This window comes from Centrocercus urophasianus, unplaced genomic scaffold (assembly GCF_019232065.1).
Source record: "Centrocercus urophasianus isolate 14NV4802_14NV808 unplaced genomic scaffold, USGS_Curo_1.0 seq_27, whole genome shotgun sequence".
Taxonomy (NCBI): Eukaryota; Metazoa; Chordata; class Aves; order Galliformes; family Phasianidae; genus Centrocercus; species Centrocercus urophasianus.
This window is the reverse complement of record NW_024884833.1, coordinates 9,705,875-9,731,001: the sequence shown is the minus strand read 5'-3', so window position 1 is coordinate 9,731,001 and position 25,127 is coordinate 9,705,875. Positions and strand designations below refer to the sequence as shown.

The 25,127-nt window shown below is 37.2% G+C and overlaps 1 protein-coding gene across 2 annotated transcripts in view; it reads left to right on the top strand.

Annotated features, from left to right (window-relative positions):
- PRUNE2 (prune homolog 2 with BCH domain) overlaps positions 1–25,127 on the top strand; it is a 136,563-nt gene that overhangs the window by 73,287 nt on the left and 38,149 nt on the right. Inside the window, exons 7-10 of one of the 2 annotated variants that reach the window (XM_042826820.1) lie at positions 10,249–10,407; positions 11,369–17,837; positions 18,225–18,790; positions 18,894–19,024. In XM_042826820.1, the coding sequence (XP_042682754.1) occupies positions 10,249–10,407; positions 11,369–17,837; positions 18,225–18,790; positions 18,894–19,024 (7,325 nt within the window). Of the gene's footprint in view, positions 1–10,248; positions 10,408–11,368; positions 17,838–18,224; positions 18,791–18,893; positions 19,025–25,127 lie in introns of those variants that run through there. The other variant, XM_042826819.1, reaches the window with a different exon arrangement.

Sequence of the window (25,127 nt, the reverse complement as noted above, 5' to 3'; positions counted from 1 at the left end):
AAAGAAAGAAAGAAAGAAAGAAAGAAAGAAAGAAAGAAAGAAAGAAAAGAGGGAACTAGAAGAAACAGAGGGCTTCAGCGATTGCTGGAAATTAATAAAAAATCGAAACAGAAAAGCTTAGAATATAACAAAAGCACCAGATCTGAAATCTTCCACAAATGATTCTTTTGAATTTATTATCACCTGATCATTTTCAAAGCAGTTTTTAATGGAAAAGTAGTTTTTAATGGAGAGGGGTTTGTGTCCAAATCTGAATGTTTGGATGGACTTAAATCAGTAATATCTTGCTAATTTATTTGCCTTTCTATGTAAATAATTGTTACTGCTGTTTCACTCTAAGTAACTGTGCTTTACTCATATAGTTAGACTGTGAAATACTTACATAAATTAGCAAAGTAAATGTGATGAAATAAATAAAAAAAATCAGTAACTTGGCATTTAACATTGCCTTTTAATCTCAGAACAATTTAAAAAAGATTTAAGGTCCATTTGCATGGAAGGACTCCATCTGTATTACTTCATTGCTGTGTAATAAACACTCAAATAGAAAGAAAGAATTTTGTAGCAGATTTTTTTTTTTTAAAATACAGACAACCTAATCATATTACTTCAGATAACAGTCCATTTTAGAAGAAGTTAATGCTGAGAGATAATATTATATCCGAAAGTTTCTTAAGTTTCTTCTCTTGGCAGCAAGTTTTTTAGTCTCATCTGAAAGATTTTTGTTGTTTTCACAGTCAACTCTAGATTAAAAAACAGTGGTGTTAAGTGCAAGTAACACAAAGTGATTTGTTTAGATTGCCATACTGGAGGAAAAGCTGCAGGTTTCCTTCCACTTCCTGTCAACAAATGAGCTTTTTTATTTCCCCTAGCAGAGTAGACTTACGGAGGAAGGAATATGGCAGAGGTATAGTGAACTAGAATTCTGTGGGGCACCCTGAGAATGTAATGTTGAGGCACTGGCTGGCTGCTCTGTCTGGATTGCAGTTGGAAGTCTCACAGCACTTTTCTCCCCTTTAGCAAGAAGGTGTTGGGTTCCACCGTATGAAAACAAGCACCTAATGTGTTCAGGACCAGCTATGATACATTATTTCTAAATATGCTCTTGGCTGGAGAGCAGATGATTTATTAACTTGAGTGAAAGTAATTTTCAGTGATTAGAAAGAAGTTACTTTCAGTTACGGCCACAAACAGTATGTAGAGCAGATAAAATATAAATTATATATGTATAATTTTTCAGGCTGTGATAGCATCCATTTAAATATTACTTTCTTCTTGCAACTGGAAAATTTTTACATTATGTCTTGTTCTGCTGTCTCCAAGCAAAAAAGATGAGGACTTTCTCTTTCACCCCTCTGCAGTAGCCAGAACAAAGGGATACAGCGCTTTTTGTCAGACAAAACTGCACGTTTATGGGAAAATGACAATAAAATACTGTTATCGTTATGATGAAACAAGTCTCCATATAAAACTGAAGCTGTAAGTATTAAAAGCACCCATTAGAATAGTTCAGGATTTTTAAACTATCTCGCCTTGGCATTTTTTTTCCCCTCTTGATTATATCTTTAGGAAGAATTAACATTTTGATACAACATTTGTTCATGGATTTGCAGTGGTTAAATCAATAGTTAATGAGGTTCATCGTATAATTTGAGCTTCAAGTTTGTTTATGCTAGACCAACTTTATCCATACTCCAAACAAATTATCTCTTATAATCACCAGCCTGAAGATAAATCTCTAAATGTTTTTCTGATGATAGTGCTGTGGTTGGCAGGTGTTAGAAGTGCCTCCCAGGGACAAAGATTGAAGATGGGCTTGTTCTCACAAATCCTTCAGGCGAGGTTGTTTAGCTTTCTATCCTGTCATCTGCAGAGGAGCCTTGTATGGTGCCCTGCTAATGAAATCTAATAGGCAAAGGTCATATATCTTTATGAAGAAAAATTCAAAGCTGGTGAGTGATAAATGTGCTTCATGGGGCTCAATGGACGATGTTCAGCAATAAAATCCATATTTAAACAGTGTTTCAAACTGCTTGTCATATCTCTTTTTTGTGCCTTAACTACTTTTATAACAGTTCTCATTACCAGTGGTGGAATTAGATAAATACAGAAATAGTTCAATATGAATGCAAAGTTGTCTATGTAATTAAATAAAATAAACAGGTAGATACTTTTAACTGGGTAATTATAATTGAGTACGCTAAGCATAATAAATAAGATCATTTACATAAACGTACATGGCAGTATTGTCTCCGAAAATTGAATTATTTTATGAAATATCAATCTTGTGATAGAACCATACTAGGTAGCATGAAAAATGTGAAGATGTTGGCGGTTCTAGAGTCAGACCGTTGTAAATAAAAAATATCTCTGTCAAACGTCAAAATAGAATAAATAAATAAAAAGGAATGGAAACACAGGTATAAAATTGGAGATAGAAGTTTTAAAGAATTCAAGTCAGCCCCTTTAAGAAATTACTCCAGATCTGAAGTTAGAAGGAATTAAATAAACCAGATATTGTTTAATCACTGCTGTTTTTGGAGAAGTTACCAGTTCATTTGCTATAGTTATACTGCTGAGCTATGAGACAGTTCAATAAATCAACTCAGGCTTGATGGATTCTAAAAACCATTGCAATGAGTGAGTGGAAGAGGAAAGAAATCTCTTAGTATTCCCTCTTTGACAAAAGGGTATGCAAAGAGCCTGAATGGATGAATGGTTGATTAATTCTGCCAGAAATTTTCTTGACAGCCAGAAATGTGTTTTTGTTACCATGTTTGCATGGGAGCTTTTTGTAAGGTATGAATTATGGCATACAAATTTACACCTGAGGCTTGTCTGGGTAAAATGGACTGCTCATGGTCAGTATATACATGCTCGTGATGTTTTTTCTTATGTTTTAATTCATCACTCTAGCAAGTCAGCCTTTTCCTTGTTACCACTTACTAATCAGTCAAAATTGAAATCAAATAAATATTGTATGTGATTAAATGAGCCTTGTCACTGAAGTAGTAGGTTGTGGGTTTTTTTCAGTATTTTTAATTGTTTTACAAGCTGTGGAAAAATCAGATGAGATTCCTAAGCTAGGATGACAAAGAACTATAAAACTAAGGAGAATGAGAAATATATGCTACAACCACATGGTCTGTTGATTAGTGAGACATAAAAATGCCATTTCGTTTTTTTATTTTTTTTCATCTTATAAGTTTCTGAGGGGAGTAATGTATTACATTGCATATACACTACTTTAGCATAGAGTTTTTTTCTTCATTTTGTGTGAATTTTTTAATATTTTGTATAGGTGATGTTTTATTACGCAGATCTCAGAATTCCTTTATCTTTACCCTGTGAGTACCTATACTTGTGCTTTCCAAATAGGAAAGTTCACTCTACATGCAGTTAGCATACGAAAAATATGTTCATAGTTAGTTTATCCTTCAAAGTGGCCTGGAGAGAGTACATTTTAGCATAGTAAATTGCATTTACCAATAGTTCCCTCCTTGCAGCAAAAGTTGTATTGCTATGACTGCAAGATCATCCTTTTTTTTCATTATACAGTCTGACGTTAGATGACATACTTGAAAAAAGTGGTGGCATTTAGGCATCTAAATTTGAAAATTAAATCTATGTGCTTTGCTGTGTTTTGCACTCCAAAATATTTAGTGCCCTTCAATTGGGGAAACAAAAAACAAAAAACAAACAAACAAAAAAGCTTAAAAATGATAGTTTTATTTTTGTCAGTCACAATTTTCTGATTACAGAATATATTCATTAACAGTGAGAGAAATTATAAACTTTGAATTTGGGAATAAGCAAGGGTCTTCACTGTTAGCTCACTAGAACAGATGATGAACATTTGTTCTTTAATTCCTGCGCTATTTGTTTATTTTTTTGCTTCTTGATTTAGCAGTTGCACGCACAACAATATGCGCTCTGTTACCTATGCTTGATTATATTAATTACTTGATGTTATATCAGGGAATAGAAGCAGCACTTTCTCTGAATATCTTGAGCACTTCTGATCTCTTTCGTTCTTTTAGTATATGTGCACATGCACAAGAAGGCACAACAAAACTAGTTTAGACAGCTGAGGCTGTGGGAGGTTGTTTTTCTTATGGTTAAGAACTGGCATTCCTTTTGCTGAGGGTAGAGTTCCAGTTCTTGCTTTTGTTAGTGATCCTTGCTGATCACTTCTGAGCACCATTTGCAGGTGCTCCAGTGGGAGGGTGAGTGTTCTAAACTGAACAGGACACTGTGATGTCCTTCTGATATATGCTATTGTAATTTCTCACGAGACCTATGGTGGTACCCTAATTCAAAACTGTTTCAGCTATCTGAAAATGTGTAATAAAGATTACACAATAATAAAGAATATAAAAGAAGATTAGCTGATTACCTGAGCAGCTTTTTTAAAATTTAAAATATTTTTTAAAATTTTGTTTATTAGAGTGGTCAAGCCTGAATTTGAAAACACAGAATTTTAACTTGTTTAAAGCACGAGGAAAAGTTGTTTAGTTGCAATCTTCTTTCACAAAGATCATTGCTAAGTAATATTAACTGAAAGTAGACCAAAGGCGTAGAAAAGGCAGTTGGGCATGGAAGTGGCTAAACGCAATTAAATGATCATGTTTTGTTCAGTGAATCTTATTACAGATGAATTCTTCTTTCTTCTTTGCTTTATTTTTTGAGTTTTGACTAAGGTGATTGAAACTCTAAAAACAGAGCTCTTACCTACGGGATGGGGACTGAGATCAATGCTGAACGTCTTAATCACGTATTCTGTGGAGTGTTTCATAGTGCAGCACTTCCTGGTTACATTTCCTACGAAGTTCAGTTCAGGGAGCTTAAAGGTTAACATCAGTTGTAATAGGGGACCCTGTAGGACATGGTTGCGCAAGCTTGCAGGTAACCGTTCTCCCCTTCTTCAGTTTGGGATTGATATATTTTTCTCTCTGGAAACTTTAGGCAGCAGCCCTAAGATGAAAGTGTTAGAAACTGACAGCAGAGTTGGTTGCTACTTATGTTCTTTTCAGAAGATAGATAAATCCGGGTATGGCAGAACTGTCATTTCGTAGATTTAAATGTATAGCAGATAAGTGGATTCTTTTCTTACAGGAAAGAGAAATTCTGTGTAGTTTTAACTGCGTTTAACCAGTTAACTGCATTTTAACCAGTGATGTTGATACAAAGAAGAAGTTAAACAGTAAATAATCTGGTGTAGTCTTATAGGTACTATTCTGTTTATACTGTTTTCTGCTTTTAGCAATCTTACCTGGAAACCTCTATGCAAAATCGAGTTTATTTTGCTTTTTTTTTTTTTTTTTTCTTTAATTTTTATTTTATGTGGGGGCTTCTAGTAATTAGCTAGATTTACAACAAATGGCACACAGACTGTTAGCTCTGCATGTGTGCCATAACATTGGTGTTTACCCTATTATATTGCAATTTCAGTAAGTCATAAAGTTTTATCAGTTATCACACAGAAACAAACTGGGATACAACAGTACTGACCATGAAATAGTAAGAAAATACAGTGTTAAGCAGTGTATACTGACTTCTGGATAGTGATAATTGTTTTGGATGTGAAAACTGTAATGAGTTGCAGTGATATTTCTCATTTATATTTTGTGATGGCTGGGTATTTTTAGCAAATGAGTTGTCAGCAGAAAGGCTTCATTAGACCCATCAGGGTATCTGCCCATGAATAACGAATCCCAAACTGTACTGACAGTTTCCTTGAGCCAAAATGATGGAGCATCTCTGACAAAAGCCATATTGTGCTCTCCATGTGAGGAGTGTGAAGAACAAAAGAGACAGTTTGTTCTTAATTTGATCAGGTTAATATTGACACAGTTAGCTCAAAAGAATCAGAAGCGTGTGTAATGTACATTTACAGTGATGACTTGGGTAATTGACTGTTGGCTTCATATATCAGAAAGTGTAGAAAGGGAGAAATTATCAATTCTCTTTGAGTATTTTTTCAGAGACTTTGCTTCTTTTTGAGGTCTGCACACATTTTAGCTATTCAGTTAAGTTCCTATAAGAAAACTGAGTTTCAGAGAAATAAGTTCCAGCATACAGCCTGCATAAAATTTGTAATGCATTTCACAATAGGAGTGCATAATAAATGAATTGGTTGTGTTGCAAAATGCATCAAATTTCATTGATTTGTTGAGCTTTCATATTCTGTTTGCCTGAATGATTAAAAACCAAACCAAAACAAATTGTTTTAGAATGGTCCCCATGTTCTTAGCACAGTGTAAACTTTTAAAGTGGATTAGACAAAGCAAATGCATGGTTTCATTATAATTGCAAAGATACTCAATTTCTCCAATATCCACAGTGCTGTTCACTGATATATTTAATATCAGTTATTATCTATTTCATGTAAAGTACATTTCAAGTATACTTACAGTCCATTTTTTTTGTAGTAGGGTATTTGGAGGGCATTACAACTAATAATGCTTATATATGCTGTTTACCTACTGCACACTGCAAATACGAATTAATATTTAAACCAAAACATACAAATAAAGAAAGGAAAAGTACTATAAAATGAATAATTTGACCTTTGTCATGCTTTGACCAATCTTGCAGTTCATTTCCTGTTATACAAATTCATCAACACTGTATTTTACAGTGCTTGTAAATGATTTGGGGGTAAAAAGCAGCTTTTTCATTCATTTTTGAAGGAGATGTTTTATCTTCTGTTAGTGTTTATAATACATACAACATTCTGGTTGTTTACTTAGCAAATTTGTGGAAGATTCCATATGTCTATTATGTCTTTCAATTTATAGTCTTTAGTAATTTTATGTAAGAATTTCTTGTTCATGAAAGTCTGTTTGAAGATTTGAGTGCTTGTGTTGGTAGCAATAGTTCAGACGAATAAAATTTATGGAAATGTTGAGGTGGAACTAAGATAAGTATTAAAAATTGATCAGTAATATTTAATACTGCTAATAAAGTACCTTTGCTTTGAAACAATGTTATTTAGATATTTTGATTCATAGTCAATCAGATAAATTGAGTCATGATGCTGTAAAATGTGTAATTCAATCTTGATTTTATTAATAGCTCAGGCAACAATATCTTCCAACAAATATACTTTTTCAGCCATTATTTCAATGAGTTCTGTTCACCATTCTTTTCATTTGTGGACACATGTTAAATTAACAAATTCTGAGAAATATTTATTGTTGGTTACTAAAATGACTATGTTTGGGAAATCTTAGTAACTTATTTTCTCAGGTATTATCTGAATGCTAGTAAATGTTTATACAATAGGGTGATAAGCTTACATACTTGTCATGGTGCTGCAGAATGACAGCAGTCTTGGGTTTCATACCTCTGCTGAATAATGAAAATTTTGTCAGACAGTTGTCCATGGTGTAAGATTCATCCTATAAAGTAACAAATTGGCTGTGATCACTTAATTCTGCTCAACTTGGCCTATGCTTTGATACACTTTAATGGCATCCTCCGTATTAATGCTGATTTTATGTCACTGTAAAACTTCTCTTTCCATCTTAGATTTAAAAATCTAATCCATATGTAATCTGCTTGTTTTGTTTAAAGACATGATGTTTAATGTTAGCTCAGCTAAACTCTTTCCTGTGCTGCTCTGAGTGTTTTACAGTAGGCAGTGCTGGTCCATTATTTAAAAGAGAAACAGACTTGGTAAGGTATCTTTAAAATACTGCTTTCTAGAGCTAATGTTTTAGCTCTAGTCTTAGCATATAGTCTTATGTCCCTTTATGTTATGGGAACCCAGAAAGATGAAGCACTGAACTGGCAGTGGTCTTCATGCAGCACATTGGGCATATCCTGGCTGCAGAAGGGATTTCTCTCTTTTGGTCACTAGACCTTTTGCAAGGGTGGCTCGCAAAGTAGTGCCTCCTTTTTATGTCATTTTTATCATGTTGGCCCACAACGTATGAGGCAGATGTTGGCGGTATGGCAGTAGAAGTTGAACCTTTCCCCCAGTATTCTACTATATTTTATTGCCATGTGACATATTACAGCAGAGGAACAGTCTGATAAAATGGTGTGTGACGTGGAAGTGCATCTGAAACAAAGGTGTGTCATTGAATTCCTCCATGCACTGAAAATGGCACACATTCATTGATGCTTACTGAATGTTTATGGATACCAACAATGGATGTGAGCACAGTCTGGCAGCGGGTGGGCAAAAATTATCCCAGGCAGTGTTTCTTTCATGAAGTTTCCTGTTCAATCAGTTGATTTTGGCAGAAAATGTTTAATCCCTTGCCTTTTCAATCAATTCAAGAATATAGAAATAATTTAGAAGCTAAAGAATAATGAGGCTAGAAGGCTGAATGTGTATTAAACCTGTCATTTATTTACCATGTCTACAGTGGTGAACACCTGGTACAATGAATCTGCAGTTGAACTATGAGCTTCCTGGGTGTGAGTGAGCAACTGGGTGTGACTGAACAGCTGAGACGTAGTTGGACATTCAAACCTTATTCACCATAATTCTTCACCTATCTTCCTATTCAGAATTTATATGTGAATGTCCACCAGTAAACTGTTAGCTGACTTCTGCATGGTTTTAATGTAGATCAAGTTATTGTTCTACTTATTACAAACATCAAAGCAGAATTTCATTTCTAATCTAGGAAGGAATCTACTTCCAAAATTCTTGAAAAAAGATATTTTTTTTAAGTTCAACTTATAGGGGTGGGAGAGGCATTTTGTGGACACATTTGAGCAGATTAATAAATAGTATTTGTATTTATCTAACCAAAACAGTAATTTATCAGGTAGGAGACAGATGCAAGGGAATAATATTCCGATCTGCATATACAGTTGTTTTGTATTTATGATGAACTGCTGTTTATTCAGGGCCAGTGTAGCTTGGCAGCATCACAACTATTATAGCATATGACACTGTGTTTAACTTGAAGATAAAAAAAAAAACTCTCAAATACAAATAGGAACATAAGGGAGAAAATAAAGTTTCTGGTAATTTCTTCACTAGCAATTTTCAGAACTGATGACTGAAGTGGGACATTTGCTCTTCATGTGTTATGGCCCCAAGAAAAAGAATGGATAACTTACCCTGCAAAATCTAGCTAATCCTACATTGCACTAGTCTTAGGGGAACGATGCTTGAGCTGGGGGTAAGGCAGATGATTCAGCTGAAGTGCATCTATGCCAATGCACACAGCATGGGCAACAAGCAGGAGGAGGTGGACGTGATTGTGCAGCAGGCTATGACCTAGTTGCTATTACTGAAACATGGTGGAACCACTCATGATGGAGTGCTGAGATGATTGGCTACAAGCTCTTCAGAAAGGATAGACAAGGAAGGAAGTATGGTGGTGTGGTTCTTTATATTACAGTGTTTTGATGTTGAAGAGTTGGGAATGATAAAGTTGAGTGTCTGTGGATAAGCACTGGGGGAAAGGCCTGTAGGGGTGACATCTTGGTGGGGTCTGTTACAGACCATCTAATCAGGATGCAGAGAAGGACGAGGCATCCTGTGAGCAGCTTGCAGAAGATGCACATTCGCCAGCACTGGTTCTCATTGCAGGCTTCAACTTCCCTGATGTATGTGGGAAGTATAATACAGCAGAGAGGAAGCAGTCCAAGAAGTTTCTAGAGTGCGTGGAAGACAGCTTCCTTGCACAGCTGGTACAAGAGCCTACTAGGGATGATGCCCTGCTAGACCTGCTCTTCAGCAACGAAACTGATGAGGGATCTGGAGAAAAGGTCTTATGAGAGCAGCTGAGGGAGCTGGGATTGTTCAGTCTGGAGAAGAGGAGGCTCAGGGGAGACCTCACTGCACTCTACAACTTCCTGAAGAGAGGTTGTGGTGAAGAGGGATTTGGCCTCTTCTCCCAGGCAACAGACAGGACCCAAGGAAATGGTTGCAAGTTGCGCCAGGGGAGATTTAGATTAGACATAAGGAGGAACTTTTTCTCTCAGAGAGTGGTCAGGCACTGGAATGGCTGCCCAGGGAGGTGGTGGAGTCGCCGTCCCTGGCAGTGTTCAAGAGGCGTCTGGATGAGGAGCTACAAGGTATGGTTTAGTGCTTGTGGTAGCAATGGTAATGAGAGGATGGCTGGACTAGATGATCTTGCAGGTCCTTTCCAACCTTGTAATTCTATGATTCTATAACTAGAGCCACTGTTGTGTATGAGTGTTTCTATTTTCACCACAGATATGGATGGGAAGAGTAAGAAAAATGCACTGACCTCTAAATTCCTTATCTTATTTCAGGACTGCCTGTTACACAGGAATCTTATTGGTGATCTGAAAGCATTCATATGTAAATACAGGTTTGATGTACTTGTAATTTTGGCCAACTCTTTGTCAGATGATGAGCAAACAAAACGGCAAATAGCAGTATACTCGGAAAACTTAGAGCTTGGCAATCAAGTAAGTACCTGGAAAAATAAGTTAGAAGTATTTTGCTTTAAAAATAGTGATTTTTTTTTAAAGTATATGCAAAAGTTTAGAAACTAGGTGGATACAAGAAATAACTACAGTTGGCTGGCAATGGAGTAGCAATTTGAAATGACTGCATTATGCATGTGATGTGAAATGCAAGATTGTGTTACTCATGATTGCTTCAGAACAGCCTAATAGAAAGATTGGATAGTCACTGGAAGTACAGTAAGACTGTACAAAACAGAATTATTTATTTTTTACTGGTTTTGGCTTGTTTTTATATTTTAATATACAATACACAATGTCACATAGGACAGGAATTGTGTTCTACTCTTTTACAATGGGTCATGAACAATCATATAAATGAAACTGATCAGATTTCATATCTGTGTATTTTATCACTGAATAATTTAAGCTCTGAAATTAAGCCAAATTATTTCTAGAACAAAAGTTTATCCAAAGTCAAATGTTGTCTTTTTCCCATGCATTTGTCCCCAAATTGAGGAAATTACCACAGGGCAACTCGTTGTACCTTTGTCTTTTTCTTAAAACTTCTCATTTTAGAAACAGGTACCTAAAGGACCCTATTGCTTCAGGATCAACATAAATGTTTTTATTTTATGAACTTGATTATTCTAGAAATTCTTCTCTCACATACCCTTTATATATTTTACTCAGATTTCTTAAGGCAATAATTAAGAATTTGGATTTTCTTTTATTAATGAAAAATAAACTTGGAAGTCAAATTGAATCATTTCATGTAAACATTATGATCAATTGCATAATATATATTTTATACCAAGCTTTTAATATTTCACTGATTTAGTGTGTAAAATGTCTGTTGTAAATAAATTGGAATAGATAGCTATGACTGTGTTGCACTGTGGAATAGACTGTGACCTGCTACCTATGATTGTAATTGCTTTTTAAACGTCCTGTTTTTCAACAGATTTGCTGCGAATTAGAAGAATGTCAAAATCCTTGCTTGGAGCTGGATCCACTGGAGTGTGGATGTGACCAGATTCTTATTTATCATCAAGAAAATTCTTTGGTTACCTGTGATCAAATTTTTCTTCTCATTAAGGAAGTCATGAATAGAAGACAACCAGAAATGGTATCAAACAGTAGAACATCTTCTACTGAAGCTGTCGCTGGAAGTGCTCCTCTTTCACAAGGGTCTTCTGGTATTGTGGAGTTATATGGCTCTGATGTAGAACCACAGACCAGTTCTGTCAACTTTATAGAAAATCCTCAGGATTTAAATGGATCCATTCAAGCCCATGTTGATCTTAATGTAGACCTTGTGAGTCCAGACAGTGGCTTGGCTACCATTAGAAGCAGCAGGTCTTCCAAGGAGAGCTCTGTTTTCCTTAGTGATGACAGCCCTGTTGCAGAAGGTGCTGTTTCCCATCATAGTCTTCTGCCTGGCTTTGATTCCTACAGCCCTATTCCTGAAGGAGCGATAGCAGAAGAACAAAAACCTCAATCTAGAGACAGCAGTGGTAACTTTGACCTTTTCAATTTTGATCTAGCACCAGTGGTTACAGCTCCATCTGAATCCTCTTCTCGTTCTGTTGACTGTTCTCCAGCAGATGACTATTTCCTTAATAGTGATTCATCAGAAGGGCAACAACTTGCTGTGCAGAAAGAACATGACGAAACAAACTTGCTAGAAAGTGATACGGCAAATTATTCAACTGACTTAATTATGACAGCAAAAAAGGAAGATAGTTTAGCTGAATTTGATGTGAGTCCAGGAGAAATGTTTGAGAAAACTTCAAGTTTGATTAATTTAGTTGAGGGTGATACTTCCTCACCAGAAATGTTGAAATCTGCTGATTCAAGAATTCCCCCGACTCCAATGAACAGTCTTGTAGAAACTTCACCACTAGATAATGGGCAGCCTTTATTTTTCCCACAAGAAGTTATTAAAAAAATAAATGAAATAGAGGACACAAAGTGTTCTCGTTCACGTGTCAGATATGGAAGCTGGTGGGATGGCTTTGACTTAGAGTCCCGAAATACTGATACATGGAGTTCAAGTGAACAAGAATCTGTATTTCAGAGCCCTGTCTTGTGGAACAATTGTAAAGCAAGCCCACTGCTACAAGGACATATTGATAGAAGAGCATCAGATTCTGTTTTCCTCCAAAAACAGCCTGAGCAAATGGAATACACGACAACAGATCTGTGGGATAATCAGTTTAAACTAGATAATCAAAAACAAGAAAAAAAAGAGGAAAACAGTGAACATTTGTGTTTGCAAACTGCTTCTTCAGAGGGGACAGAACAAGAATCAGAGAGTTTTAATGCTGCATGGAAGATCAGTCAGCCAACACCTGTGATGTCAGATGCATGGTCCAGTGGAGAAGGAAAAGGAGACTCTTATGATGTCTGGATGAAGTTTGACACAGAAAATATTGCTAGATCCTCAGAAGAACTATGGAATGTGTCCAGACTGGATAGACAAAAAAAATCAGTTAATGTTCCTGAGAAATGGACCAGAACAAAACATAGTTTATCAGATTCTTCAGAAATTGTAGCAGACAATGAGACTGAAAACTCACCTACCCAGGTATCTCTACAAGCCTGGGATAAAAGAAGATGTTATTCCCTAGAAGAGAGTCAATCATCTGAAAATACAAATTCTGATATCAACAATATGCAGAATAACTCCACATTAGAAACAGAGAAAAAAACTCTATTTGGCGACCCTAAGAACAGGCCAATACAACTTGAAAATGTAGAGACCTGGAATAGGTATGATAAAAACATCAGGAAAGAGGTAACGGAAATAGTGGTACCCTGGGATGATACCTTCTTGTATAAACACTCAGATCTTTGCTCATCAAATATAAGTGAAGACTTAGCTGTTTCTCCACCAGACACCAATTACTCAACATCTGATTCTTATATATCACCTACATATGTGGAAAATGGAAGAGAAAATGAGGGTGGAGATTTTGCCCAAGAAACAATTACTGATAAATTGATAAGCCCAAATTTGGCTGAACCGAAAGAACTTGAGAAAGCAAATAATGAACTATTGTCTCCTATAAACATGCCCTTTTCAAGATGCAAAGACACAGGCATTTGGAGCACGCTCTTAAATAATGTTGATGCCCAATTACAAGAAAGAAATTCGAACAGTACTGCTCTTTCTACCTCTGCTAAACTGTTACTTAATTCAGAACAAGCAACAGATCAGTATTTTTCAACCGAGGTACATACCAATGAAAATACCTTTTCTGCATTCGAAAACAAAAGAGTTACAGCACTATACAATCCAACAGTGAATGACTTATCACCACCACAGAATGAAGGAAATACTGCACAAAGTTTAGCTGCAAATATAGAAGCATTGAGCAGTGCTCCTGTAGAAGACACAGGCACATCTACACCAACTTCAGATGCTGGAAATAGTTTGGATCTGAAAATACGTGATTTAGAAAGTGAGACATCGAGTAAGGAGCCAGCACAAAACACTCCAGATGTTGATGAAAAATTGAGTAGTCAGCATTTAGAGCAACATCTTAACTCATGGAATTTACAATCTGAGCAGGATTGTGAGAAAGGCTGGGACAATGCCATTGTCATCTCTCAGGAAGGAGAAGAGGAATATAAGATAACAGATGAGACAGATGGAAAACAAACTATTACTGACATTTGCAGCAAACCAGCAGAAGACAGCAGTGAGCCTTCATGTAACACAGATTCAGAAGACAAGAGGTCAAAATCTGAGTTTTCTAGATCGCTAGAAAAAATAAGGACTAGTTTTAGTTTGGAAGACTTTGTCACAGATAATGAGTCATTTTCCAATCAGAGTAATCTAATCAGTCAAGAGGAGAGGAAGGAATTGTCACAGAATGATGCAGAGTCTTCTTCAAGTGCTTCTGAGGAAGACAGAAATTATGAATCTCTTGGTGACTCCAGACCACAAAGTTACAGTTACAGTGAAATATTACAGCCTCTTACTGAGAAAGATGAAAAGGAGACTGTAGTGATAGAGGATGCAACAAGTCCTGAAACGGAAAGTATCTTTGAAAATAATTCTTCTAAAATGCCTGCAAAGTCAGATAGCTGGAATGACTCTGGAAAGAATGACTCTGGTTGCCACTTACCTATGTCAATTCCTTTGATGAATGAACCATCAGAAATATTGGGAGATATAACAGAGGGCTCACATAAAGTGTTGAACCACCCACACGTAAGCAATTCTAAGTTAGTGTCTTTTGAAAATAGCTCAGAACTAAGCAGCACTCATGAAAATATTTTCATAGATGAGTCTCCATCTACTAAATTTAAGAAGAGTCCTTCTGCTGGTTATGTCAGTGTTCCTGACATCACAGACATGTCTATGATGGATAATTCATTTTCACATGATATAGCTTTGGGGAAAAACGAAAATTCTGAAAATTTAGAATCTGCTGATAAGCTTTGCAGGGAACTGTGTGTAACGCTTAATAACAGTTTTCCTGAAACTGCTTGGAATTTACAGCAACATGAGGATTTTAAATCTCCTGGAACAAGTCCTGAAGCAAGTGAAGTCCATGAAATGGCAACCACCACAAGCAGCCTTTCAAAGGATATACAGATCAGAAGTTATTTGGAGAAAGATAATGTATGGAGTGATACAATAGATGATTATACACACTCAAGTGGAACGAGTCCTGATTTAAGTGATGCATCAGTGAATGTGTGGGGAGAACTTCCAGTTGACAGTAATCACAAAGAAAAAAAAGATATGTGGGATAGTAAAAATGATAAAAATCTTAAGGAGGCTTGCAAAATCAAAGACTTTGGGAATAAAGATCAAGAACAATTTGAAAAAAGCACAGCACAGAATAAGGTTCCCAAAAGCTTAGATTTTTGGAATGCTCATGTAGATGATGATACTGTATCTTCTTTATCAAGTCCGGAACTAAATGAGGATTCAGAGAATTCAGAGGCATGTCCAGAAGAACTGAATGAAGATTCCACATATGAAAACAAGGAGCACAAATTATCTGAAATTGGTGCAGATTATGCAAAATCAAATGCAACAAGTCCTGAAGCAAATGAAGACAATTTGGATGCAAAAAATGAAGTGGCAGAAGACATCTTTGCAGATATCTTAAATAAAAACCCTGAAACTGTTGAAGTTCAGAATGTATCACGGGAGGACTTTAACGTAGTAGAGCATAATGAGACTTCTGAATATTTAGATCAGCGTGAAACACTTCAGAATAAGGCTCAAGTGAGTCTTTGCAGCGAAAAAGTGGGTAGCACAGAAGGTTCACATTTGTATCAGATGAATGCAGATGAAACAATGACTTCTGTTGGTGGTAAAAAAGAATACTTTGCAGAAAGTGGTATGTGGAGTTTGTCATTGGAAGCTGATTTAGGAACTGATCAGAAATTCAGTGTAGGAACATTTGATTTTCCGTATGACAGTTCAGGATGGTGGAATTCACCAACTTGTGGAGAAAACCTGGTGGAAGACCAGAATTCGATTTCAAGTCACTCTGCAACATATCAAGTAACAAACAATAAGGAGGAGTCCTGTAGATCACCTGCACAAAATGAAGAGCTAACAGAAACGCATTCCACTGAACCAAATGATGGAAATCAGCCTGTTCACCTGTACTGTGATGTGGAAGAAAATGAAAGGCTATTATATCCTATGAATCTTTCTGATAGCCAAGTAAATGAAGACACTGAGGAGTTCAAACAATATGATCCTTTTATACTAGATGATACAGAAGAAAGGGACTTGAAAGAGCAGTTTTTTCCCACAAATGAGAGTAATCAACTGTCTTCACAGAATACTTTTTCATATGTTCAACAAGATATGTCAAATACAGCAGATCAAAAAACCATAGTACATGATCAACCAGAAGGCCATGAGGGAAATGCAAATCTCATCCCTCTAGAACAACAGCTAGACACTGGTGAAACAGTAGAACACAACCATCTACCAGCTTTCACTATAGAAGACTTGTCTTTTGAAATGACAGAGAAGTCAAGTCCAATGTTGAATGTATTGGTTTCCCAAACTGCACTTATCCCAGATATTTTACAAGATAACACAAAAGAAGGTAATCAGTCATTTTCAATGGAACCTGACCTGTGGACTAGTGCTGAACAGCCTGTCACTTTGAAATCAGTTACTGAAAATCCTGATATATTAAATCATTGTGAACAAGACAGTAGTTCTGAGGCGTCAAACAGTCCAGATGTGTGCCAAGAATATGAAGTTAAGCATGCCTCTATCCCATCTTCCCAGATTAGTGTAAAACCTGAAAGACAAGATAGTCAGATGACTCACATGCAGTCAAATAAGAGTAAAGAGATAGATTCTGACACAAAGAGTCAGTTTGTAATGCAGAAGACAGAGGCTGAATCTAAAAGTAGTAGTCCCCAAGACTGTGATCAGGGAAAGACTGATGAATCATATCAGCTTATGTCTTCTAATTCTCAGGAGCCTCTCGAATTTGCAGTTTTGGAACATGATCTAGAAAATAAACCTGCTCTTAAGACAACTGAATCAGTCAACATCCCCAGTGAAGTTTTAGGAATGACATCATTAGATCTGAAAGATGCATTCCATGAAAGTTATATTCCTGTAAGTTATCAAGGAACACCAACAGATTTGTCTCAAATGGCGACCTTCCAGACAAACTTGGTTCCCATGAATTTAACTCTACCTGATAAAGCAGAGCAGAACTTGAAAGAAATTAGTGCTTTGGATGAAGCTGGAAAATATTCTGATTTTGAGAAGGTAGCTATAACTGGTGATGACATACCAGCAGAGTTCTTGGATGAATCTGAGAAGGGTTTGGAACATAACATCTGTAACACGTCAGTCAGTAGTATGACAGTGAGCACATGTGGTGAAATTAATATATTAGAAGTAGCAGGTAGTGAAGCAACAGAAGGAAAATCAAAGAATACACAAATATTCTTTCCCAAATCCTTTCTTCTTGGTGATAATGAGGGCTTTGAATCTAATTCAAATGATCAATTGAACATAACAAAAGAATGTGAAGACATAATTGAGAAAGATGTTCCTGTGTTTAAGGAAATGCCCAGCGACCAGTCACTAGTGGTGTACACTCCACCATTCTATGTGTCTTTTGATGCTGAACCCTCTAGCAGCAGATGTACAAGGGGTGAACTCTTGTTAAAGCAGCCATTTTGTAACAATGTTTCTTATGAAAAGCCTTTACCACTAACTCCCTTGGAAGGTGATGAAGGCATCCTAATGACCAAAGAAAATAGCATCGAAGATCAGGTGTCTTTACCAGAGATCCTTCAGAAGAATCACATGTCAGAACCTTCATTCTTAGAGTCCCAAGAAGCTCTCGGAATTTCTGTGGTTTTGAAAGAAGCAACTGATCTCGACTCACCGCCAGGTGGAGATAAAAGATCACCTGCTGGTAAGAAAACAAGAAAGAAATGTCTGGAGTATTACTGCTGAATGTTCACATATGTGTCCCCTTGATGTACAGAGCTCTGCTGTTGGGAGTAGTTCAAGCATTCTTCTTCTAAGCACGTTTAAACCTTTTGAACTTTCAAGTTGGGATGTTGTTTCTGTTGTTTGTGCAGGATCTATGGGACACTGAATCATTTTTCCCTTAGGAGTGATTATGGTGTTAATGTACAATCTTTAATAATGATTATGATATTGTAAAATTCAAGTACACATTAACAGAGTCTGTCAAAGAAAACTGAAAGGAACTTTATCTTACAGTACTGATTTAGCCATGGTGACTAAAATAGTAATTCAAAAACTAAAAAGAATTTCTGTTTGTCTGTTTTTTTAGAAGCTGATGCTACTTCCGTGCTTAGAAGAGAGAATAAGCCAAGAAATTCTTCTGAGAGCCCTGAACTGGAAAGTACAGAGAGTAAGGAGGATATGAGAATGCAGGTTCACAGAGATCCAGCTTCAGTAGAGATGGATTACATCCTTGTTACTGAGGAAGAAAATGTGGCTTCAGCAAGGGAAAGTGATTTTGTGTTTCAAGAGGCTGTTGTACCTGGACAAATAGAATCTAATGAAGGCTTTTCACGAAGCCCATTGGATACCTTTCAGTCAATCTCCATAATAAATGAAAGGGAAGACCAATCTGCTTGTGGGGCTGAATGGGACTTAGATGAGAAAAGCTCTTCTGTTGTGCCTCAAAAACTCGAGGATGAAAGGGAATCAGGAGAAAGATTTGGGCAAGATGAGGGTTGGATTATATTGGGCCAAAATGAAGTCTGTGATATATCATCTGGGGAAATTTCTGCTGAGTCAGAGATGCCAAAATTTGAGTCTGGACATTGTGGCAAAGTAGCAGAAACTGCTGAAGGGAAGGAATCAACTCCTGAAACTCAAGTAGAATTTCAGGTAGAAACTTCTTTTACAAAATCTTTCGAACACAAAAGCTGTGCTTCCTTCGATGCGCTATGACAGTTTGGATATCACAAGAACACATGCTTTTGTATTGCAGGAGGATGATGGTAATGGTGCGTGGGAAACAAATAATCAGCAGGAGCTTGGGAATAACACATTCACAGAACAAGAGCTGAAAGAAGAGTCTGTGCTTCTCAACAGTGAAAGAAAACTGAGTGAGAAATCAGGGTAAGAAAAAAAAAAACTATCTGTTTCTTTTCAGAAGTCTTCTGTTCTTTAGTTATCAGAGTTATTAAATTCTGTGAGATCATTAAGAGACGTCAAGACTTTCAAGTCTGAAAGTTTTATTTATGTGATTTAAGTATCACTGTATTCCTCACTGTATCAAAACAGAATCTTGATTCTTGGTTGCTTGAGTATGAATCAAATTAGGATTCTTTTGTAATGCTGGAAGATCATAAATCCACTTCCTTGCAGAAAAAATCTGCCTTTGACAAGGTCCAGTAGACTTCATAACCTATATTGAAGTCTGGAATAGATGTGGCCAGGATATCTCCTGGGCTAGGTACTGGTGGTAATTCTGGTATAAATGCAGTGCAATGCCAGTGATGAGATTATGAAGGCGCTGAAGTGAAATATTATTTCTGCCTTGTGGAAAAATGTTTGGAATGAAGACAGGAAGCAGTAGACACGTAGGGTCAGAAGAAGATACGACTTTTAGAAGAAAGTAAAGGATGATGGAAAATTGCTATCCTTGTAGTTATTTTCAAGCTCTAATCAGATCTGAGCAACATTTTTCTCTGTGCAGGCTGGCTTGGTTGTTGAGACAGTTTTAGTGTATTTGCATCTCCCTTCAGGTGAATGTGCAACCTCTGTGTCTATAGCTTTAGTGACTTCCACCAGACGGATAGAGGGGTGACTGGACTCCATTTACTGGACCGTTTTAGTGCTTCTGTTGTTGTCTTGTCTTTTACAAGCAGAGGTTGTAACTGATCTAGTGATGCAAGTATGGAAGTCTGGCTTCATTTCTCCTGGACTGCAAGGTCTGCAAGTGCTAAGGCTTGCAATTTTACATGATGGAAACTGGCTTGGTGTTTATATAGTGAAATTCTTGTAAGCAACAAAAGAAAATTCCCAGTAGAAAAGAGAGATGTCACTTCTTCACACTTCTTTCTCCTTTTCAGTTGCACTTACCCAAAACAGTGTGTTTGGTATGAAATGTGGAAAAATGCTGTTTTTCTGAAATACGTGGCTGATTTTCTATTCCAATTTTTCCTAAGCACTTCAGTGTAGACACATGACATCCACAACTTCTGTTATCAAGTTCTGACTTACAATTTATTCTAAACATTTTTCTTCTTGTATTTTCACTAACAATTTCGCAATTTTAGAAATAAGCTCTTTTTCTCTCAAAGGTGTCATGGGTGTCTGTGATATTGTGATATTGCTAATAGCAAATACAAATAGTCTCTGACAGAAAAATGCAGCTTTTTATTAACCCAAACATAGCACTTCACGGCCTATTAACATTTCCAAAATGAGGAGTTCAGTAGCTGTGATTTTATCTTCCCCCAGATTTGTTAAAATACCTCCCCTCTAAATATATTCGTACATTTATCAGTGTGTGTTAATAGCACAAGATCAGGCACTGTAATAGCTGAGCTGTTTTTAATATGGAATAAGTGCTTTGTTCATTCTAAACATAATTTCAGTCTTAGTGAAAAGTAACAATATTTCTTGCAAGTTTAAACTTTATCATCTTAGGTTGTTTTAACACACAGTATTTTGAGTTTTATTCCTTACAGCCTAGCACTGGCTGAAATTTCCTCATTTCCTAAGCACAAAACTGGAAGAATATATATGATGAGAAGGGCAGTGCTTCTGTGGAGCACTGACAACTTTTGATGGTGCAGGTTAGCATTTACTGTCTTCAAGAAAAGGGCAGAGGACAAAGAGTGGTGGGAGATACGTGCCACTGAATTCTGTGTTGTCTGAAGTAAACTAAATGCTGAGTGCTTGACCTTGAAATCATCAGAAGTAAAACTAGTTAGCATAAAACATTTTTGTTGCAAGCAGTACACCAAATTTTTAACTTATATTCTAGAAGGAAAAGCTGAAATATTGCAATTTTATACAAAAGAGAAATCTGGAAAAAGCAAAACAACCCAAGTCTCTAAGCAGCAGTTTTGAATCCACATTATTGTGTGGAAAAGTGTCTTGGGATTTCTTTATCTAGAAACACTAAATATTCCTTGGCTCTAACGTGATCTGCTTGTTAGGAATAGACCTGGAAACTTTCCTCACCACTGTCTTTGCTGGATTTCACTGGGAATTTATCTTTTTTTTTTTTTTTTTGAAACAGGCAAGTAATTTCTAGTGAAAAGCTTTAAAAAGAAAAAATGCTTATCACCTCTGCTCACAAAAAAACAAACAAAGAAAAACTAAGTAGGAAAGGAAAGAGCAGGAGTTGTTTGGAGGCTTGCATGTAGGCTCACAAATCTCATATGAACAAATTGGCTGTTAAATCCTTTGTCTTCCACAAAAAAAAAAAAAAAATTAAATTAAAAGCAGCCAGATGCTGACCCTGCTTAAGTCACACTGACTAATTGCATGTAGGCAGCATCCTGGGGTTTGAGTTGCCATGCTTACATGCTGGTGATGCTAATGTTCCAGAGAGGAAAAAAGAACTGTTCCAGGTGTCTACTTTTAAATTACTTTTTAAATCAGCTGAATAGAGTTGAGATTTTGAAACATGAAGATACCTTGTGAGATCACTCAAAAAAGCCTGTGGTTTTCACATTTATAGTGACACAAGAGAAATAATCTTTATGGCCATGAATAAATAGGTATTTTGCACTTCTTTTTGCTATGGTTTATTGAATCCATTCTATGAAGTAATCTACCATTATTTAGGAATTTCTGTAAAAAAAGTAAAAACTTGAATCTTTTATACAGTACTGTTTTTTATTCATCCAGATTTCAGATGTAGAATATTAATTATTCTAATGGAGTAGTATACTCTTTTCAACTCCTTCCTCAATTAAAGTCAAAACCATAAAATACCATAATATTTTCTCTAAACCACTAGGAGTATTTTCACTTAAATGTGTGGTGGAATGCAGTGCATCCTGTAAGGAAAGGAGACAGTGATCCTTGTTGTAGAAACTTTGGAAATTTCCATTACAGGATCTTTTTTATCTGAGCCAACAATGGCTGTTGTGCATAACAAATGTATTTTCAGGTGTAGCAGTGGTTGTTTCTGCACCTCTATTCCCCAGGGGTCAGTACTGGTGCCTGTCCTGTTTGATATCTGTATTGATGACCTGGGCGAAGGGATTGAGCACACCCTCAGTAAACTGGCAGATGACACCAAGTTAGCAGGAGGTGTCAATTTCCTAAAGGAAAGGCCCTACAGAGGGACGTGGTCAGGCAAGATAGCTGGGCTGAGACCGGTGGGATGAAGTTCAACAAGACCAAGTACCAGGTCCAATACTTTGGCCACAACAACCCCAGGCAATTCTTCAGGATTGGGGCAGGGTGGCTGGAAGACTTTATGGAAGAAACAGACCTGGGAATGTTGGTCAATGCTCGGCTGAACGTAAGCCAACAGTGCGCCCAGGTGGCCAAGAAGGCCAGTGGCATCCTGGCTTGTATCAGAAATAGTGTTGCCAGCAGGAGCAGGGAAGCAATCATCCCTCTGTATTCAGATTTGGTGAGGCCACGCCTCCATTATTGTGTTCAGTTTTGGGCCCCTTACTACAAGAAAGACATTGAGGCCCTGGAATGTGTCCGGAAAAGGGCTGTAAAACTGGTGAGAATCTGGAGCACAAGTCTTGCAATTAGTGACTGAGGGAGCTGGGGCTGTCTTGTCTGGAGAAAAGGAGGCCCAGAGGAGACCTTATAGCTCTCAACTACACTCTGAAGGAGGTTGTGGCAAGGTGGGGTGGGCCTCTTCTCCCACGCAACTTGTGATAGAACTAGAGGGAATGTCCTGAACTTGCACCAGGGGAGATTCAGGATGGACATTAGGAAATACATTTTCTCTGAGAGAGTGGTAAGGCACTGGAACAGGCTGCCCAGGGAGGTAGAATCTTTGTCCCTGGAGGTGTTCAAGAAACAGTTTAGGTCTTGTATTGAGGAACATGGGTTAATGGGGAAATATGATCTTGGAGGTCATTTCCAACTTTGGTGATTCTATGATTCTACTTAAGAGTAATGCAGCTGAAGCCCAGAGAAGTAAAGAAGAGCAAATAAGTCATTCAGCATCTGCATTAACAAATATTTATGGAGGCATAGAACCTTTGGTTTTGCGTTTTGTTGCTAGCTGTTACGTGCTGATAAGGTACAAACTCTAATGAGAATACTTTTCACCGTTACTATTATTCCTTTTTTATGAGAATTTCTTACAGATAGAGATTGCTTTACAGTGCAGTTACCTTCTCATGTTCTCATGTAATTTATAGCTGATTTTCACTGAACTTATAAGATGTCAATCTCTGGTCAGTTAGATAATGGCTTCAGACTTTTTAGAGGATTGAACAGATACACGCAGGTGACCCTACAGGTACCCAGCAGTGTGGCTGTAGAGGCTTTGATTTGCACAGCTACAGTGTGATGTTGGAGGGCTACAAGCTTTTCAAGAAGAGATTGTCAGGGAAAGAGGGATGAGATTTCCCTCTACATTAAGAAGAGGATACATTGCAGAGAGCTGCCTCTGAGAACAGCCATGACCAGGTTGTGAGTTTGTGGATAAAAATCAGGGAGCAAATCAATTAAAGATATTTAGTGGTCAGGGTCTACAACAGGTCACCTGAACAGAGAGATTGTGTGAATGAGGCCTTTTTGCTTCAACTGCAAGATTTTTTATGCTTGCAGGCTATAATTTTGGCGAGAGTTTTCAACCAGCAGAATGTCTTCTAGGAAGGCAATGCCATGGGCTCCAAGAAATGCAGAAGACACCTGAGTTCACTGGATAGCTTCCTGGTCCAGCTGTTACACAAACCAACCAGAGTTGAAGTGTCACTGAACCTGGTGCTCACTAATGCAGAGGAGCTCATTAAAGAGGTTAAGATTGGAAACAATTTGAGCTGTAGCAATGTCTTGGTTGAGTTTCTGATATGAGGAATACGGCCGTGGCAAAGAGCAAAGGGAATTATTGAGTGAGATTCTGCTGGGGGCTTTTGTCAGAGATGAAGGATTGGAGCAGAGATGACATTAATTTAAGGAAATAAGGAAAATTAAGAGACAGATTGAAGTCTTTGCGTCTACAGATCACTGCTCCCTTTGTTCTAATGTCAAACAGAATAGTGTTTATTATGTATGTGCTGTATATGTGTGCTATATATGTGTTGGGTGTGCACATGTCTTGTCCATAGGGCTTGCATAGCAGTGTTGATAGCACAACAGTGTTCTAGTTGTTGCTGAGCAGCGCTGCACAGACCCAAGGAGATCTCAGCTTCTCACACTGCCCTGATGGTGAGGAGCATGGAAGTATGCAGGAGTGAACATGGAGCTGGATGGGTTCAGAACCAGGACAGCTGACCCAAACTGGCAAAAGGGATATCCCATGCAATATGACAATGTGCAGAGGTGTAGAAATGGGAGGAATTGGTTGAGGGCAGCTGCCGCTAGGTATTAGCTTGGCATCGATCAGTTAACAGTGAGCGATTACTTTAAGCATCTGTTGTTTTGTGTATTCTATTATTATTATTATTACATTTTCACTTTCTCTTCTATCTTAGAAAATAATCTTAATTTCAACTCATGAATTTTACTTTTTATTTTGCTTTCTCTCCCATCCCTCTGGAGAGCAAGGGGTGAGGAGTGGGCAAGTAACTATGAAATATTTAGCTGTCTGCCAAGTTAAATACAGCAGCAGGATAGCATACTTCACTGCTGCTGTTACTGGAGGTAGGAATAAAATTTATGAACACTGAAGGTCATTTTGTTCCTAATAGAAAGCTAGCATGTCTTACATAACTCTATAAAGCTAGATGATGACGCAGTACTGGAGCGCCAGAGGGAGAATGCTAGCTTTTACGTATCAGCACACTTCTCACACTGTGTTTGTGGTTGTGTATAACCGATCGTTCTTGCTCTTATCTTTGTTATAGGAAAGGATTATTGTTTTGATTTGTTTTCAGTTGGAAAAGTTAGAAAGAACTGAGGGAAATGCTGTGAACTAGAACAGTAAGAAATAGTGAGAGTGCTAGAGATAAGGGCTCTACAGTTTGGAAGGTTTAGGGGAGATTTTGGAAAGCTGGTGGCAAAACTGAGCAACAGGACAAAAAATTTCTTTTTAACAACTGTCAACAACCATTTAATCTACTAG